The sequence below is a fragment of the Podarcis raffonei genome, chromosome 3 (assembly GCF_027172205.1).
Source record: "Podarcis raffonei isolate rPodRaf1 chromosome 3, rPodRaf1.pri, whole genome shotgun sequence".
Taxonomy (NCBI): Eukaryota; Metazoa; Chordata; class Lepidosauria; order Squamata; family Lacertidae; genus Podarcis; species Podarcis raffonei.
In genome coordinates this window covers 96,375,237-96,395,585 of record NC_070604.1, presented here as the reverse complement: position 1 = coordinate 96,395,585, position 20,349 = coordinate 96,375,237, and the positions used below count along the sequence as shown (strand labels likewise).

The 20,349-nt window shown below is 38.9% G+C and overlaps 1 protein-coding gene across 6 annotated transcripts in view; it reads right to left on the bottom strand.

Moving 5' to 3' along the window:
- GPATCH2 (G-patch domain containing 2) overlaps positions 1 to 20,349 on the bottom strand; it is a 108,843-nt gene that overhangs the window by 78,047 nt on the left and 10,447 nt on the right. For 3 of the 6 annotated variants that reach the window (XM_053383161.1, XM_053383163.1, XM_053383162.1), the window contains 3 exons: positions 19,353 to 19,414; positions 13,797 to 13,979; positions 12,986 to 13,065 (listed from right to left, as the gene is read on the bottom strand). In XM_053383161.1, the coding sequence (XP_053239136.1) occupies positions 12,986 to 13,065; positions 13,797 to 13,979; positions 19,353 to 19,414 (325 nt within the window). Of the gene's footprint in view, positions 1 to 4,248; positions 4,431 to 4,536; positions 4,643 to 4,797; positions 4,913 to 12,980; positions 13,066 to 13,796; positions 13,980 to 19,352; positions 19,415 to 20,349 lie in introns of those variants that run through there. The other 3 variants (XR_008329696.1, XM_053383164.1, XM_053383165.1) reach the window with 3 other exon arrangements.

Genomic DNA, 20,349 nt, shown 5'->3' with positions numbered 1-20,349 from the left:
ATGGGCCTTTTCCAAGCATGACTAAGAGACATTAATTACTCTACCTCTTCCCAATATATTTATTTAAAATTATATAACCCACCCAATGTAAGCTGCTTGGAATAAGCAACAATTAAAGTCACAGTGTCTGTGTACACAGGAAGCTACCTTTTATAGCAAGTCTGATGTCCAGTACTGTATATTCTGACTAGCAATGGCTCCCCAGAATTTAAAGAAAAAGTATTTCCTATTATCTCCTACCTGATCTATTTTAACTGAGATGCCAGAGGCTGAACCTAGAACCTATATGGATCTATATGTGAAACTATGCCCCCTCCTAATACCACTTTTTAAAATAATTTGTAAGCAATAACTATTTAATAAACTACTAAAGTGTGTGACAGCATCTTAAAAAGCAGAGACATCACCTTGCCGACAAAGATCCATATTGTTAAAGCTATGGTTTTCCCAGTAGTGATGTATGGAAGTGAGAGCTGGACCATAAAGAAGGCTGATCGCTGAAGAATTGATGCTTTTGAATTATGGTGCTGGAGGAGACTCTTGAGAGTCCCATGGACTGCAAGAAGACCAAACCTATCCATTCTTAATGAAATCAGCCCTCAGTGCTCACTGGAAGGACAGATCCTGAAGCTGAGGCTCCAATACTTTGGCCACCTCATGAGAAGACAAGACTCCCTGGAAAAGACCCTGATGTTGGGAAAGATTGAGGGCACAAGGAGAAGGGGACGACAGAGGATGAGATGGTTGGACAGTGTTCTCGAAGCTACAAACATGAGTCTGACCAAGCTGCGGGAGGCAGTGGAAGACAGGAGTGCCTGGCGAGCTCTGGTCCATGGGGTCACGAAGAGTCAGACACGACTAAATGACTAAACAACAACAACAAAATGTGTGAAGTGCTGTACAAATTAACAAACAACTCCCTCCCAACTCTACAATTCTGTGATTCTATGATCCCTGCTAATGGCTCACAGTGTCAGTGCCACCCATCAAAGGCATGTCAAAACACAGAAAAGGCACTACAGTATCCTAACTTTGTCCAACTCCTCATGAACTTCCAGGAGAAGTGATTTTTATAGATGCAGAACAAGCAGCACCTCCCTAAGTAAGTAAGAAGAGTCTGCCAGATCAGGCAATCGTGGGAGACATTATCACAGCATCACACACAGGTACCTTAATCTTTTCTGGATTTAATTTCGACTTGGCACACAGCACAATATTTGGGGTAGAAACTGCCAATGTCAAAAGAAGTAGAGCAGAGTGAAATGCCACCAACATACTGAAGCTCAGAATGATCTCATTTAGTGGTATCTTACTGGCATTGATCATTGGGGGAGAGGACAGGAAGGCATGAACAGCCACAAGAAAGTATCCCAAGATAACTGGAAGCCATCCACCATGGGACTCTGTACCAGGAACAAGTAGAAGCATTCAAGAGCCAACTGATCGACATCTACTAGCTGGCAAACTTTCACTGTGAAAGCATTTAAAGGCTGCATTCCCATGTAATGCATAGCCATAAACTTCGGCTTATCGTACCTTATCATGCACAAACTGTGTCTGAGAATTCCTACTTTGATCCTACCGTTGCACAAGCAGGTAAACAGCTCAGGCACACTGTGGTTTAGTTAAGCCAAGGGTTAACTATGTGTGAACATAGGAACCAACTCCTAGGGACTGTGGGGATTTCGGCCCCCACAATAAAATATTTGAGGGGGCCACCTCCCGCAAAGTTGATAGGCATTGCCATTCAAATGGTGTGTATGTGTTTGTGTGCACTGTGTCACGTGATTGATTATGCAGGGTGGGACTGACCTGGGCCCATACAATTTCTTATTCAAGTTGGCACCCCTGTGTGTGAACACTGCCAGTGTGTTATTTAAAGTTTGATATATTTTTTTAACTATTCAGGTAACGTTAAGGATGGTAAGCCTACACCGAGCAGTGGATCCTCACAGTTCTCAAAAAGGATAAAGATCAGATAACCCAGACAAGAAACATATCATTTCCTGAAAATTAGTTACTTAAAAGACCTCTGTGCTAAGGGGTGCATAAAAAAGCTTTAAAGAATCGGCTCCAAGTGAATCTGTGCCAGGCGTTTTGCCAAGAGACAGACCATTAAAGGCTTCAATGATCTCTTCCTCCGAGATGGACCTGCCAAGACGAATCCTCTCAGATATACTAGGGAGGTTAAGTGAGGTCATGAAGTCCCTCCTCTCCCCAGCTGTGGGTACTTTACCGGTTTGAACATTTTGCTAGGGAAATAAATGAATGCTTTAGGAGTTTATCTTTAATTAGGCTGGTGCCAACAGAGTTTCTCTGAGCTGGTACTGTGCTTGGGCTTTTGTCTGACTTGATTAACTTAGCTGAACAGCAAACTGGTTCTGGCACTCTACTAGAGTAATCTGTTTTGTGAAAGTCAAGGCCGTTTGACACCTCTGGGCTACATGCAGATCTACAGAAGAGTTGGCCACTTCCAGTTCCTCCAGCAAAGCAGAATAAAGCAAGGCACAGAAATACCTCATCCTCAACCATTATTTTTACATTTCTGCGGAGATCAAGAGTTTACCTATTCATTTCAAGACAGCAAATACTCATTTCCAGTAGCTATAAATTTCTGGAGTAAGTGGAAAGCAAACCATGTTTAACTAACCATTGTTGGTTGTAAGGATACCTGACTTGCACATGATGTTTTCATCTTGTAAATGAATGCGGCAGAAGTCCTTCTAGAACCATGGCAGTATTCTTTTGCGGGGGGGAGCACGAGTTCAGTGCTTTGATGCAGTGTTGTTTTTCTAGAAAAAGAGCTGCCAGAACGCACCATGAAAGCTTTGTTTGTTCTCTTATAATGGCAATGGTGCCCACCTGAGAGGTGCTGGAATTAAGTTCTGTGTGGTTCCGGCTGAAAACCCCCCTCTGCTTTGATGGGTGCTTTTCACCCATGCAGTGCAGGGAAAACCAGCCCTGAGACTTTGTGGTTGAGATGAAATTTGAACTGGGCTCATACCTGAAATGGCTCATACCTGACACTCAGCCAAAGCACTGTATCAGCTCCCAGTATAAAACATAGGATAACTAACATGCTCTAGCTCAGGCTTCCTCAAACTCGGCCCTCCAGATGTTTTGAAACTACAATTCCATCATCCTTGACCACTGGTCCTGCTAGCTAGGGATCATGAGAGCTGTAGGCCAAAAACATCTGGAGGGCCGAGTTTGAGGAAGCCTGTTCTAGCTGGACATGCGAATGGTTCATATGTACTTTCATGAATCCTTGTAGGCAGGAAAATACCACCACCTTAGGGAAGTTCATGCAAAAAGTCCTGAAGGTGGTGTAAAGTTATCCATGCTTCCTTTAAAGTTTGTAGAATGTTTATTTTGAAATGTAAAATGGAAAACTTAATAAAACAATATTATTTTTTAAAAAGTTCTTCACACTGAAAGACTGTAGTTTTGAAAATTCAATGTAATTCTAACTAAATCTTTTTGCCTTTACCAGCTTTAAGCAACTTATTCTAACTAATAGCATGTGACATGGCTGGTAAACTAACCATGTGATACATCCAACCTGTCAGGACACAAAAACTCAATAAGCACACCTTGCTGCTAGCATATTTGACTCATATACCAGAATCTGTAAGCACTACCCAGGAATACTAAGAAGCTGGCAATTTTACCCCAAAACTCACTTCTGATTTTTCACTGAAAATACCTAGTAAGCGATTGCCAATAGTACTCTTGGTTTCTAAGCCTACAATACGGAATTTACATTCAGCCACAAATTGAAAATATGAACATTCCATTATCTTACATGGGTTATACTTTTAACATTCTCCTTTGGGTCTATTAATCTGGAAGAGGCTTTGTAGAACAGAACCTTTCCTTATATTTCTTGCTGGATTTAAGATTTCTTCCACACACAATTGTAAAACAATGAAGAGACTGATTTTGTGGATTAAAAGATGGGTATTCTAAATCTAAAAATCTTTTGAGACACTACCAAAAGACTACTATATTCTCTTTTTCTTTTGGTGAACATAATTTTATTTAAAATTGCTTTATTAATGAGGTCTTGGCAACTTCATAATGGCATAAGCCTTTCTACAAAAATCAACAATTTAAAGAGAGAAAACTGAACATATTGACACTATTTTTAGATGAACAGGTAAGACCTGTAATTAATGCCTGCTCTTTAGTGAAGAAAACAGATGCTTTCTTCACTATGTAATTAGTGAAATTAATGAATTCTAATGCTTCCATGCAAATGATTTATTTACCTCAGAAATCAATCATTTCAACACTCAAGATGTTATCAACTTAACAGATTCACTAATGTGCCATGTCTTGATCTACTGTATTTATTAAGTCATTATTTTCTTCCCAGTTGTCTTTGAAGTGTTTTCTAACATTCTCCAAGTCTGTCAACATTCTGGCGTCTATGGTGTAAACAAAACATGATTAGGTATTATGACATTTGTATAATGGGCCATAATTATACAGAATGCCAATCACTGAATCTACAAGTCTTATCAGAACTATCACCTGCAGTAGAATTTGGTGGTCAGAGTTCTGAGATGGCACACTGGATTATGCTACTTTGGATGACAACTGGGGGGAGAGTAATGACATTTTTGAATGCTGACCCACACTGAAAACAAAGGGAGAACTGAGTGATAACTGCTAGGTTTCTATTTGGAGGAAAGGTATGCAGGGGGTGTTTTTTGTTTGTTTTGCAACATCTAGCAATAATAAAAATAGTATAGCAAATCAGTTATTCCGAAGTGATATGGCCCATCTCGTTACCTTAGGATGTAGCTACATAATTCTGCTGTATATACTGATCTGATCTGCCAATGTGTGCAAAGAGTTGAAGTTGACAAGAGATTTCAAATCTATGCTCCACTTCAGACACAAACCTGTAAGGAGAAAACAAGTATGCAGGAAGAGGGGATGAACAAAAACCTCTCTTGCTGATATGCTACCTTATTTGTAAGGCATCTCCCACCTGTAGTCTGATGTTGTACAATCACTTGGTCATTTAATTCCTTTGAATTCCTAAAACCAAGCTATAGATACACTGGATGGCTATGTGCAATCCCCTCCTTTCAGACTCAGTTGTTTATGTAGATGCCATGATACCAAGGTTATTTTGAGGACTGCACACAGTGATTTGCACCAATTAAGTACTATAATGAATAACAGTCCATCCCCACAACTCAGCATATACTAACATGAGCAAGACTTCCAAGACTCATTTCAGTTGTAAGAGTAGATCTGAATATGGCGGGGTCAGCAAACTTTTTCAGCAGGGGGCCAGTCCATTGTCCCTCAGACCTTGTGGGGGGCTGGACTATATTTTGAAGAGAGAAAAAATGAACGAATTCCTATGCCCCACAAATAACCCAGAGATGCATTTTAAATAAAAGGACACATTCTACTCATGTAAAAACACGCTGATTCCTGGACTGTCCGTGGGCCAGATTTAGAAGGCAATTGGGCCGGATCTGGCCCCCGGGCCCTAGTTTGCCTACCCATGGAATAAGCATTCCTTTGTGTGTACAGACAAGCACTGAATTGTATATGGAGTCCTATAGGTCCTAGGTATGAAAAGTGATCTGAAGTGAAAGGAAATACCGTTTTGCAGAAAAGCAGGGTGTCTTTTGGTTTATAGCCAGTTTTCCTTGCTTTTTTATTATTAAAAAGATAGAGCTCCCCCCATTTATTTTTCCAGAAAAGTTTATCAGAAGGGAAAAGAGAAAAATAATCTGAGCAATTATATGATCAACTACTGAAGGATTCATTATTTTTATACAAGCAATGGTTACATTGCTACTTTTGAAACAGTTTTGTCATACTGGAAATAATTGACATCTTGGAAAATTAAGCATGAATTTTTAAAAAGATAATAGAAAAAATGTATCTGAGCATATCAATGCATGCATGCGCCGTTATGTGTAAATGCTTTGAAATAATTATTGGCTATGTCTGGATAAGCCTTTGGCTATGCACAGAACTATCAAGCCAATTTCGATATTAAGCCAACTTCAAATAACAATTTAATATCCTGGCTTGTTCTGAAGCAGTTAACCAGTTTTCTAGTTTGGACAAAAGGGGAAACTGGTTTGTTTGCCAGGTTGTACAGAGGAAGGAACAAAGGGGCTATAAGACTGTCTGAACACTGCCAAAGTTTTAAAAGATGACAAAGGGATGCTTGTTATCTCACTGATTGAGTACAAATGCAAATAGGATATTTCTTCTTGCATATGTTCAATTAAACTAAAGTGTACTCAGTACTACACTTATTCACCTGCTTTAATTCTTTCATTAGTCTTATGCAATCAAAATCGATGATACAAGTTTCTCAACTAGTTGCTTCACTAGCTAATCCCTTTTCAACAAGTTACAAGTCTTTTAATCAGTTTATGATCAAAATTTTATAGGACTGCAACAAAGTTCAAGGGTATTAAAATGTGTAAAGGTCATAAAAAGGAAAAAGGTTGGGTTATAGATTTTGACTTCTTAACTAGAAAATTGACTCAAAATAGATTTTCTAATTTACAATGAATCAAAAGAAAAAAAACATTAGACCATAGCAAAAGTGGCGCAAATGTATCAAGCAGCAAATGAATAAACATTTGAGAAGATTTATTATTAGAAATTGCAATAAATTTTCAAAAGATAAATTGATTTTAGTTAAAAGGTATAACTGACAATTTATTGGGCGGGAAGATGCATTATTTTCCAATTGTTATCCATCTACAGTAAAACTGATTTGTGTCCTATTGTATTTTATGGAAAAGGAGAGAGCAACTTTCAGTGATTTAGATTAAATGTATTAATCATAACCAGACACTGTGAACTATATATCTACTATTAAAGAAGATTTTTGACATTTAATTCTGTAGCAATATTTTGACTCTGTACCTCTCTTCCTAAATCTAATTCCTGCTGCAGTTGGCCGATTTCTTCCTCTAAATTTTATGAGACTTAAAGTAGCATTTTAACCACCCATGCGGTAAATAATGCAGGATTAGAAATATTTAGTGTTTTGTTTCCCTTTGAAGAGTACAAATCCATCAAACCCAAAGGGTTTTCTTTAAAAAAAAAACAGGAAAAGAAGAAAGGAAGAAAAGAAAGAAATTGTACTGTTTCAGCAATAGTCGATATCAGGTACAGTAAAATCTGTACAGTAAAGAATGCATAGATCAAAAATCAAACTATTCAGTTCTGTTATCTATGAACTGGCAGCTCGATAGGTCAGAAATGTATGAAGTTGAATAAAAATGTAAATATTAAAATATTGTATAATTTTAAAAATGTGTAGCTGACACAAGTAGTTTACATTAGAAAGACATCGTGAATGAGAAGCAACTACCTGTGCTACTGGAACAGGCTTCTCTATAAAGAACACCTTGCTAGATGCACTTCATAGGCAAAACAGTGGAGTGAAAAACTTCATATTTCACTTAGGGATACACATATGGACTTGCTGTACTAGGTTCATGCATGATCAGCCTTGAAAACATTTCTAACTTACTTTGGAGTTACTTTCCTTGCTCCCAGAAGTTTACTGGAGCAGTAGGAGATAACTATCCTCTGTTCAGCAAGTAAACATATGGATCATTGTATACAACAGCATGCAACTGAGGCTTCCTAACAGAAATGTCTGGTCCTAGTCTTGATAATCTCTTAAACAGGAAGGTACTGTTGGGATACCTTTATTTCCTGAAATCCCCCCACTTCTCCCTTCAAAAATAGATCAATACACCATCCAAACCACTCTTCAAACACTTTTTCTTTGGCTGAACGAGGCATTTTTGAAACAGAAATCCAAACTTACAAAAAAGGTCCTTCCTAATGAACCTGTGCAGTGTGAAGTTCCTCAGAGTTCAATTTTATCCCCTGTGCTGACGACACACAGCTCTACTTTCCCTTTACATCTCAAGGTGTGGCAGTGGATGTGCAGGACCATTGCTTTGCCTCGGAAATGGACTGGATGAAAGCCAACAAACTAATGCCCGGTCCAGATAATGCAGAGTTAGTGGGCGGTTCCCTAGACCAGATGGATGGGAGGTGGCCTGCTCTTGATGGGGTTACACTCCCTTTAAAAGAAAGAGTATGCAGCTTGGAGGTACTTCTGGATCCTTTGTTGTAACTTGAGGCTCAGGTGGACTCAGTGGCATGGAGTACATTCCATCAGCTGAGCTCGTGGCTCAGCTGTGCCCCTATCTGGATAGGGTTAGCCTAACCAGATGCTCTGGTAACCTCTAGCTTAGATTACTGTGATGTGTTATACCTAGGGCTGTTTCTGAAGATGGCTGGGAAACTTCAGCTAGAGCACAATTTGGTGGCCAGGATGCTCACTGGGACAAGAAGGTTTGAGCATATTACACGAATCCTGGCCTGACTGCACTGGCTGCTAATTAGTTTCCAGGCCCAATTCAAAGTGCTGATTTTGACTTATAAACCCTTAAACACCTCAGAACTGCAATACCTCAAGGACCATACCTATTTCCATACCTCTTTCCATACGAGTTTACCCAGACCCTGAGATCACCATCTGAGGCCCTTCTTAGGGTGGTCCTTCGCTTCTGGCAACAGGAGAACAGGTCTTTCCTACTGTGGCTCTGTGTTTCTGGAATGCTCTCCCCAGGGAGGTTCATTATATACCTCTAGGTGCCAGGCGAAAACATTCCTCTTCAACCAGGCCTTTGGCTGATTAATATCTTACACCCCTTCTAAATGTTTGTTGAAGGAGACGGGCCGTTTATTGGTTTTTTTTAGTCCTTGTTTTTATTATGTATTATGTATTTAAGGGACACGGGTGGTGTGTGGTCTAAACCACCAAGCCTTTTGGGCTTGCTGATCGTAAGGTTGGAGGTTCGAATCTGTGCAACAGGGTTAGCTCCCATTGCTCTGTCCCAGCTCCTGCCAACCTAGCAGTTCGAAAGCATACCAGTGCAAGTAAATAAATAGGTACCGCTGCGGCGGGAAGGTAAACAGGGTTTCCATGTACTCTGGCTTCTGCAACGGTGTTCATGCTGGCAACATGACCCAAAAAAGTTGTCTGCAGACAAACACCGGTTCCCTCAGTCTGAAAGCCGAGATGAGCACCGCACCCCATAGTTGAATTTGACTCGTCTTAACCATCTAGGAGTCCTTTACCTTTTACCTTTATATTGTATTTATATGTTGTGAACTATATAACAACAACAACAACAACAACAACAACAACAGACTTTATCACACCGGCTTGACCAGAAATATTAATTACAGTCGGTTTTCTACCACTTTCTGGAAGATATATATAGGCAACAATAATTTTATGCACATTCAATGTGTGCCTGCACACATCGCCGCAACCGAGAAGTGGTCAGAAAGGAGGCCTTAACAGGCCGTAACAGGGCATAAGTGTTAACATTTTCCCCTTTACTTGATGTATGAGACTAATGCCACAGTTGAATGGTATTATTATAATATGGAAAGGGCATCAGGGACAGTGGAGAAATGTCGCAAATATAATACCAGATGCCTGCTTCAGTTGGACTCTCCCAAATTGTTCTATGGAGAAAGAACAAGGGGGTGAAAGAGAAATGTAAAGAACACCCTCATCAGTGTTTGCTCCAGTTAGACCACTCCTGGGGCAGGGGCAGGCTTTAGTCTTTCAGATTTCAGCAGTGCCCTGTGTAAGGCCAAAATACCTCCCCACCTCTTGCTTTCCATTCTGCTAAATTCACAACATCATGGTTGCGACGCCTGCAGCTTCCCCTAGGCTCAGTGCCCCGTGTGGTGGAACCAGTCACATTGCTCTAAATCTGCCTCTGCCAGGGGTAACTAGAACAAACTACTCAGTGGGGAAGATTCTGATAAACTGTTCCATTGATACTCTCTTATTCTGATTTCAATTTTACTTATAAGCCTCCTTCAAAGGATTTGGTATCTCTAAAGGTTGAATAACAGTCATTTAAATGAATGATAGAACTTGGGAAAGAATACATCTAGGAAAACCAAGAGCCAAAGCAGTGGCTTAGTTAAGGAAAGGGTCTTGATGCCAAACCAAAGCAGATCTTTTAGGTGTTCTGCAGTCAGAATTGACAGAAATAGCTTATCTACAGCAGGGTTTCCCAACCTTGGGTCTTCAGCTGTTTCTGGACTACAATTCCCATCACCCCTGACCACTGGTCCTGCTAGCTAGGGATGATGGAAGTTGTAGTCCAAAGCAGCTGGAGGCCCAAGGTTTTTGGACTACAACTCTCAAGTATCCCTGACAGGAACCAGTCTAACTTTTCCTCATACTAGGTAGGAGATCTGATTGCCATGGAATCTCCTCCAGCTGCACCCCTCCACAACACTTACCATGCCATTTCCCAACCTACAGAAGTGGCTTTTTGGGATGTGCAAGTGAGTGTACCAGGCTGCTATCCTGCATCACCTCATCTAGGAGCAAGTTCCCTTGAAATCAATGAGACTTAGTTTTGAGTAAGCAGGCATAGGATTGCCTTGCAACTTAAAATTTTCTGCTCCTATCTGAAAGTTACTGTGAAATATTTTTTTATGCTAGATTTTATCTTGTTTTAACTGTGTGGATATTTTTGCAAGTTACCTTGTATTGCTTAGTAGTAGCAGCAGCAGCAGCAGCAGTAATAGTAATAACAACAATAATGAATTTATGTCTAACAGCTTTGTTACAATTCAAATCATCCAATTCTATCAGAAACCAAAATGATCATTATTCAGCCACAGCTTTTCCAGTTTATTGCAGTTAGCCTATTGTACATAGTTTAAAATATCTCTGAGAGTACAATTTTATTAAGCAATATGGATACCATAAGCTGGGCAGAACTGTACAATCAGGTATGCATGTGCAATGCATATACATCTTGCAACCTGGCATGGCACTCAGATTATGCCTCACCAGAAAGTGTGTCCTTTCCCTCCTTTATTCCCTTCATAGGTATTGAGCAAGCGTTCCTGTACAGACATCACAAACTCATCTACGTTAAAAGTGAAAGAATTAGGTCATCATCCCAATTCTGTTCAATGAGTTGCTTTTGCAGTATTCTCCTTTGCTCTGGAAATTAATCTCTCTAAAAGCACTTTTGCTTTCAGTGTAACATTCTAATAGTAGTAATTACTTCTTGTTCTGCATTACCAGATGTCATAGGTATTCCATTTTTTCCCTTCCTTTTTTTGTCATTGGATTTCAGCAATTTAGAGATTGCTTTTGAAAATTCCTCATTGATAACAAATAAGCATATGTGTTCTCTCTTGACAGGCCAAGGCAAATGTGTGAATGCAAGGAGGTGGGTGAGGGAATGGAATATTAGGCTGCATGTGAATCAGGAATATGGTACTCAATACTGTTGTGTATTATTGCCCAATAATATAGGTGTATCCATTTCATCTTTCCTATATGCCGTATTTTCCGTGTATAAGACTACTTCTGGGAACCCCACATTTAGAAAATGGGCATATGCACTATCCGTGTATAAGACGCCCCCAGATTTTTAACCTTATTTTAAAGTAAAAAAACCCCTAGTCTTATACATGGAAAAGTACGGTAATCATTGTATTTGCAGCAATCCAAACACTTGTAACATCAAGCAACAAATACATTTACACACACACACACTAAGAAGAGTATTCTATGTGATTGGCTTTCCTCTGCAAAGTCTGTATTTGATATAAAGATAATTGTCAAGTAAATCTTTTCTCTACAAATTTTTCAGAGAGAATAATAAAAGCACATCACCAACACAAAAATATTTACATTCACAAACCGAATCAGCAGTAAAAGCAAAAAACAAAAAGACACCATGGCTGGTGTCTTCGACAAGCATTTCGCAACACAAACATACCCAGCTTTCTGGGAATTGTTTAACACCAAAATATTTCTCTCTCTAAAGCACAATTTTATAACATCCACAGGGGTTTCTAACAACTGAGATATTGCGCCAGAAAACAACTCTCATTATATGTACACACAGAGATACAGTATATCTCCATCAATTGAAACTTAATCATCTTTTTACAATTTAGAGGGGGAAGGCAGTTTTTAGCATGGTTAAGCCATGTATCATCAATACCATGAAGTTAACCTATCAGTTGTAATAGCTTCTATAAAATACCAGAGTGAGATTGCAATAAGCCTAGAAAATGGGCTACAAATCCCAGATATGCTCAAGCAAGCAGTGAACCAAAAACAAAAATTGGGAGATCTGAAACCAGCAACTAGATACCATTCATCTGATTCATTACCTCTAAAGGCAAAGTTCACAGGCCAAGGTTTTAAAGCAGATTATTCAGCTTAGAACTGCTATTTCTGAACAAAGAATTTTAAGATTTCTCTCTGCTATCCACAATGGTTTCCATAGTTCCCTTCTTTTCTTTTTTTACACATTTGTACATTTATTAAGCAAGCAAGCAGGTAGAGATCCAGGATTATCAGGTATTAGTTATATCCTAAAATTTCAAATGAATGTGGTAAGGTTAAATGTCATGTATTCTGTTTCTGGCTTACATTACCACCTTCTGAGAAGGATTCTCAGATCCCAGTACAACAGAGTTATTTTATTAACAATGGCACTACAGGATATCAAGTTGCTCTAAGTTTATCTATTGATCTAGTAATCCAGGCACTGTATAAACTTCTTAAACCAATTTCTACATATTATATCAATAATGACTTTGAGGTAAAATATTTAAGGAAGTGTTTCCAGAATTAAAAGATAAGCAGATCAGTTTAACACAGAGAGCTTCTCTAGACTATACTTAATGCTGTCAGTTTGACCTTCAAGTTGTGTTCAACAAACTGATACCGTTCTGAAAGGAGAGCCCAACTATTAAAAACGGCAGAAGAACGAAGTCTCACCCCTTGATTTGCACCCTGTAAGAAAATGATTTTCACATATGCACAACCAGTAGTTATTTTTAAAATGTTGCAATTTATTGAGGAAATGCAGTTCATTGTAAAGGATGGGAACCAGCCTACCATTGTGGTCAGATTCCCAGCAGCCTTTTTGATGTTCCTTGCTGGCATTCCATGAAGGTGACTAAACCTTGTCTGGAAATCTACAAAACAAAATTTCAGCTCAGCTTAAATGTGCACAACACTAATACATTTGCAATTGTCAAGGGAGAATCCAAGAAATGAAGATCCTCTCTTCTTGTCTGAGATATTTTAATGGCTGTTTGTTGGTATTACACCTGATATCCTTTACACTCACAGAGTACTGAATAAGTCACTACAATTTTTTATTTTATTAAAATGTATGTATTTTGCAGGTAAAGGGCAGGATGCAAATGATGGCATCCAACAGATACACACAAAAAAGTAACTCCAAAATATGAAAAGATCATACTGTTAATTGTATTGTTTGGAGTGTTTTTAGTTTCCCCCCATTACGGAGAGCATCAAAATCTGCAAAACTATTATGGAACACCATGATGAGGAAAAATAGAGACAGAACATGAGCAATGTAGTTCGCACCACCTACGAATCTTGGGAAAGCTAGCATTCATACAGCCATAGATAATTTTTATGATCACCAAAATGCCTTTAAAACGATACATTTGTGAGTTATCCTGAAAATTACAAAGAAGCTACTCAGCGGGAATGGCCACTTTTCCAGCAATTACAATCCTCCAGGTAGAAATTAATCTTTAAAGCTTTAGGGTGCATAAAAACAAACACACAGGTAAGACATTCTGACACAACCCCTAGTGCCCTTAACGATCCAGTGTCATCTCTTAAGGGTAACAATTTCAAAATGTATAATTTGATCACTTAAAACGTTGCTGACCTCTCTTGCCTGAGTGGGACATCAGAGGGAAACTGCCTGTTAAGATACTTTCAAAGACTGGATCAGGCAACTCTTTTTCCAGTTCTGTAGAGTCTTCTTTTTCCCACCAGGGAATGATCCCAGTGATCCCACAGGCACCTCCAGGTTCACTTTCATGGAACCAGTCACTCTGCTCATCGTCACCTGTAATAACAAACACCTTACATTAAGAAAAAAGAGATTGAGGTTTATTATCCAAAGAAGCCCAATCCTAATGAGAATCAGGATCTCCTTTATTGCTATGCTATAGTTCAGGCTTCCTCAGTGGTCAGGGATGATGGGAATTGTAGTCTCAAAACATCTGGAGGGCCGAGGTTGAGGAAGCCTGCTATAGTTGTTACTGTAGTGCTTAGAACATGGCATTTACTAGCATGACAAGTACTGACACCCATAAAAGGGTATAAAATGCAATGTTTTAGAAGCAATTCAGAAATGTGAAAAATAATAAACTAGCTAATCTTTTGGTGATAACGGCAGGGAAATCCATTTAAGTTACTGCATTCCCAACACTAACAAAAACAAGCCTTAATCTCCTGCAGGGAATTAAAGAGAATAAAACTGTGAAAACAGTTCTTTGCAGTTGATAATGGTATATAATTAGCTTAATTTCATGATTTGTATGGTATATAAATGGGGGAAACAATCATGAACAGATGTGACCAAATCAAATTAATCTGATTAAGTTCATTAAGAAATAAGTTTTGAAAAAGTTGTTTTTAAATGAAAGATGACAGTACCACAGGAAACATCAAGAGTCCAGGGATATTTTAATGACTCTTAGAAACTAAAAAAATCAAAAGTAAAACAAAATTATGCACTTTGCTAAATCAACATCTGAAACTCTTGTATGCATCTATGCTCATGTCACTTTGATTTTATCCAGAGTCATGCTTTACTTTCTGTATAGGAATGATGGCTGCTGAAGTACAACTCGTTTGTGATGTCAGAAAAGACATTATGGATCTGCAGCCTACTGTAGAGTGGCTAAGTTACCTGGATGATGGCAACAGGTTGTCCTCAGGTCACTGTGATAGAAAGGAGTGTTAGCCTGTCTATCGTGATTAAAGGGATGTCCTATAGAACTTGAAAGTCTTGTGACGCTCTTTTTTTAAAAAAATGTTTATTAACGTTTGAGAAAATCAATCAAATGGAAACAAATATATATGTGACTGTGAACTTAGGTGATGGAAGGAAACATGCACACAACATGTGAGAAGGATGCACACAAGAGGAGGGACGCAGCTGCCCAGGCAAGATACCTCCACAAGCTTTGCTCAAGCACACCAAGAGAAGAGAACAGTAATTCAGGTGCACTCTGATCCTCTTCCTTTAAATCTAAGCCATGGTGTAAGGTAGGTTTCACATAGATAAAGATATCAGTGCTTGCATTTGATATCTCAAGGAAGTGAAGCAAGCTGAGGATGAATTGTCCTGCATTATGAACAGTTTTGAACTGTTAAATACTTAGGCACCAAATAAAGGAGATGGCACAGCAATCAGCAAATTGTTGGTACTAGACTAGCCTTCCCACCTGGTGCTCTCCAGATGTGTTGGACTACAATTCCCATTTGCCTCAGCTGGTACCAGCTGGGCCTCATGGGGGCTGTAGTCCAAAACACCTGGAGGGCACCATTTTGATGGAGGCTGAACTAGGCATTTATTACACAAACTTTTAAGAATGATTAGCAGAAATCGGCTGATAGCATTGTTTCATAAGTTGGAAATATTCTCACGCTTGAAAATTGTTCACGCTGCCTTTCAAATAAGGAGTGTAATCCAAATAATTTGACGGTTAGGTAGATAATCCAGAGCAACAGAGTATACTAATGAATACTGTACTGTTTAGACTAAGACTAATACATGCTAGCAAAGGCAACCCAAAGCCCCAATACTATTCTGAGCAAAGGTCAGAATTAAACTGTAGTATTTACCTTAGTCTGACCCAGCCTTGCCCTTGAGATTGTCTGCAGTGATTCCAAGACTTAGTCCTCCAGACTTAATTCTAGGTAAAGATCCCCATGACCCTAGCCTTTAACAAATCACCAGAAGAGAGAACAGTAGTGTACAACAGTCTATACACCAACAGCAAACTCATTCTCCAAGTGTTATTTCTTATGTAGAACAAACAGCACCTTACACACATGAGAGGGAGGTATCAGCTGGGGTGGAAGTACCAAAAAGAAAGAAAACCATTTAGATAAAAAAAGATTTTAAAAGGAGGAGGGGTCCAAAGCAGTCTAGAAACCACAATAGGGGAAAGAGCTCTTGTGATCGAATCCTGCTTGCTGTTGGGGGAGGGGGACACAAGAAAAACAGAGAAGTGGGGAAATGGAGAACATAGGGAATGGCTGGCTGGAACAGTGTGATTTGGAGCACTCCAAATCCGTTGCCCCTCCATGTACTATTGAAGGTTAAACAGTGAATTACTGATAGAAGGGTACATTTGATCAACCAGATATGTAACAGAAGAGCAGAGCAGGAAGTTTCCCCATTAGGGATATTCAAACCCTGTTTAAGCATCTGTAAACGGGGGGGGGGAATCAAATGTACCCCAACAACACTGTAGAAATACAGAACCTTTGTCTTCCACCACTATGCTTTAGGTATTACTCAACCTTGAACAGGCATGAATTTCCATGTGGTGTTTCAGCCCCATTCTGCACTACATATAGCAACAAAATTATGTTTTCCTTTCTACTGCTCTGTGGGTAGGCAATTCTCTCTATTGGGTTGATTCAGAAAACTGGAAAGCCATACACATAACAAGCTACAGATTGTAGTACCCCACAAAATGGTGTTTAAATTCTTTAATTACTCTTCATGTTCTATAGATGTTTAGCCAACAACTTGCTCCTTCCATTTCTTGTGAAAAAAGGAGCACAAACAACAAAACAAACTGAGTGGTATGCAACTTATCTATGTTCATTGATTTCAATGGGTCTACTCTGAGCAAAACTTATTATGTAGTATTTAACAATGTTCATAATAAACTACTCACTTTCCTGTATATTAGAAGTTTATAGAAGGCCTTTACGAACCTGAGTTTTCTAAATCTGTTTTTTTATTTAAATAAACAACTATAGCTATCACTTAATGCAGTATACACTACTAATTCAACGTTTGGGGTCACCAAAGGTTGCATCCAACCAAGTCATATGAAATCAATGGACTAACTAACTTAAGCCAATTGATTTCAATGGGTCTACTTTGAGTACAACACAAAACTCTGGGTCCCTACTGCATATGCAAATGTTAGCAAACAGCCTGAATCCTAATCAACAGGTGGCAAGACATAATAGCAATTTTCAATCAAGGACCTTCAGATGATCACTTTTTCCTTTTCACAGAAAGGTATTTGCTGAATGTGCTGATGAGAATAACCCAAAAACACTTTACATCCAAGCAACTTAGAGCTGACTTTTGCTGGAAAAGGAAAGTTCTCAATCAAGGCATGATTTATTTATTTTTTGCTTGCAAGTGGTGTCATGGTTTTCAGCAGTTACTTTATTCGCATAGCTTTCCAGCATCTGACCCCAAACTTGAACTGATTCACTCCATTTTCTAATGATCAAGGGTTAAGAGGAAATAGTGGTTAACATTCACACTCAAGAACGGAAAAGAGGGGATCGGAAAGGGAACTCACAGTCTCTTAACCACAGTTCAATAGACTGACCAATACTACGTCTTCACTGACCCTAACTAAAGACACAAATCCCAATTACTTACTTCAGCATAGTATTCCCAGATCAAGGAGACCACACTTGGGATTTGGCCCTTTAGCCCATGGGAAATAAATAGTTTAAGATGCGGACATATCCTGTATTCTGTTGTGTGAAATAAGAGAGCTGCTGCATTTCAACTGCTAAGTAAGGCTTTTTAAACTGGACTAACAAATTCCCAAATGCTTCTATAAAAATAGAATGCAAGATTTATATCAGGCCTGTAGTTCAGAAACAGTTTTTTATGTAATGTCGCTCATTCCCCAAATCACACTTTTCAAAGATATGAAATCATATTTTTTATACATTCTGAAAGAATTTTGCATGGAATGTTTATTACAGGAAACAATGCAAATGTTTACTGTGTTCCGTTTCAAGAACATTCAAAAGGTCTACTGTATCAACTTCCTGAAAACAATAGGTTTAACCATTTTGCCTTATTGTGGCAAAAAGAATGGTTTACCCTATGCCAGTGCAAGTGGCACCCTATACATGCTAGGATTGGGACACTAACTGATCAGTCAAGTATCTCATGAACCCAAGAATGCCCTTCATTCAGTCAGTAATTTCAGTTGAAATATAACGTTTTCAAACAGGAAAAGCAAGAATAAGGGCTCTGCTCCTTACTTCTGCAATGTGTCTGCGAAACCATGAGTACATTTAGGGCAGGCATAGGCAAACTCGGCCCTCCAGATGTTTTCGGACTACAACTCCCATAATCCCTAGCTAACAGGACCAGTGGTCAGGGATGATGGGAGTTGTAGTCCCAAAACATCTGGAGGGCTGAGTTTGCCTATGCCTGATTTAGGGGAAGGTACCCCATTATGCTGAATGACAATATTTAAAAACCAGCTTGTTAAATAATTACTATATACATTTTTAAAATTTAATTTCACTTTGAGCAAAATTTGGAATTATTTGGAATTGTTTGGCCTGTACTTGGGAGTCCAAATAAAAGCCCCGAAGAACAGCTTGATTTCTTGACTATTGGTGACACACAATTGAACATATGAAGTTGCCTACCTAGCCTCATTCTGCCTACTCTGATGAAGGGGAACTGATTCCTGATACCTGAGTTTCTTAGCCAGAGATGGAGAGCATAGAACCTGGAACCTTCTGCATGACGACCAAATTATGACCTCTCCCAAATTGATTGGAATATTTTACTTCAGAAGAGTTAATCAACACATTTATTATTATTATTAACGTACTTCACCCTCTCAACAGTTTTAACAAATTCATGATTTAAAATGTTTGACAATTCTTTGTCCAGTCAAAATGACTAGCCCTAAATACATGGGGCTCACTAGCTCCTTATGTAGTGGTGACACATATGACAGTTGAAAGTTGTACGTGCAGTAGCACCAGCTTCAGCAGCTGTGATGGTGGTGCACCTAGGACCAATCCCCAATAACAGAGGATCAATCATGTCCTTATACAGGCATTTGAACCCTTATCCTGAACTGTGTATGCTGCCATAGCAACGTGCCTAAGAGAATAAGAAAGCAGTACATAACAATTGTTATAAGATGCCTCAAAAAAGTCACGTTTCCACAAAATGTGATAAGAAAATTACAGTTCATTCACAAGATCAATGTCTAAAATTAGAGAGATTGCACTATTAAATTGATAAATAGTTTTACGTTTTTAAAATCTGCAAGAACTAAACCCCAAACTTCCTACATGAAGATTAAAAATACTGGAATATAAACCAACCAATTGTGAAATAGCGTTCAGTGTTTTACAGAACTGAATCTGATCCAATTTCAAAAACAAAAAAATTGCACTGTTTCAGTACCTTGTCTTCCCTCATCATTGGTAAACAAACCAGCATCACTACTGCTCAGGCTGCTGGATTCACTGTAATAACAGAGAGAAAGAAACAGATCAAAAGTGCAATTGATATCTCAGTCATAAAATTTTAAAGAGACAAGATTGCACTCAGATGAAACTTAAGCCTTCACAAAATCTAAAAGAAAATAAGACTGGTTTTTTTAATAATAAAAAAAAATCAAACTGCAAATATCCCAGTTCCATTAACTACAGAACATTATTTTTGGCACATAAAACCACAGGAATCTAATGGGACCCTGACAGTAAGCCAGATGTGACTGCAATGAGGTGCTGACACAATTGATGCATTTTATTATCTGTTTCCATCAAATGCTCACTGCTCCTTTCTTATGCTGTGCAATTCAGCTTGATCCCAAATACCGCTGCTCAGTTAAAAAATAAAATAAAAGCGGTGGTGGTGGGATCTCAGGCAAAACCATTCTGATCTGTTCTTCAACACATGAAACACAAGGGGCAAGACTTTTTTCAACATTTACAAATATTCTGAAAGATGCACTGCATAAAGAGATTCACCAGAATTCTATTATTTAGAGGGAGAACAAACGTTTACACTACAACAACCTATTAAAATAAAGTAAATGTCACCCTGAAGACCCCCCCCCCGCCCCCGGGATCAATGGGATTCTAATGGCAAAAAGAAATGTTAACTTCCCGTTAACTTCCAGCTGACAGCTGTTTCATATGCGTCATTCAAACGTCTTGTCTATCCATGTTAAAAAATGTTTATGCACAGATGTGTATAAGCATCATGGAAGAAGCCATGTAAAAATTTGCTGTGAAGGCAGTTTTCAAACATTTTCAACTTGCAATTAGGTGGCAGCTGTGAGCAGCTATGAATCGTGGTTTCTTCCAGTCTACTGACTTCACTCATATGCAGAAAAGGACTAACCCCACGCCACTTTCATAATCCTCGAGGACTGACCACTGCAATGTTCTCTATT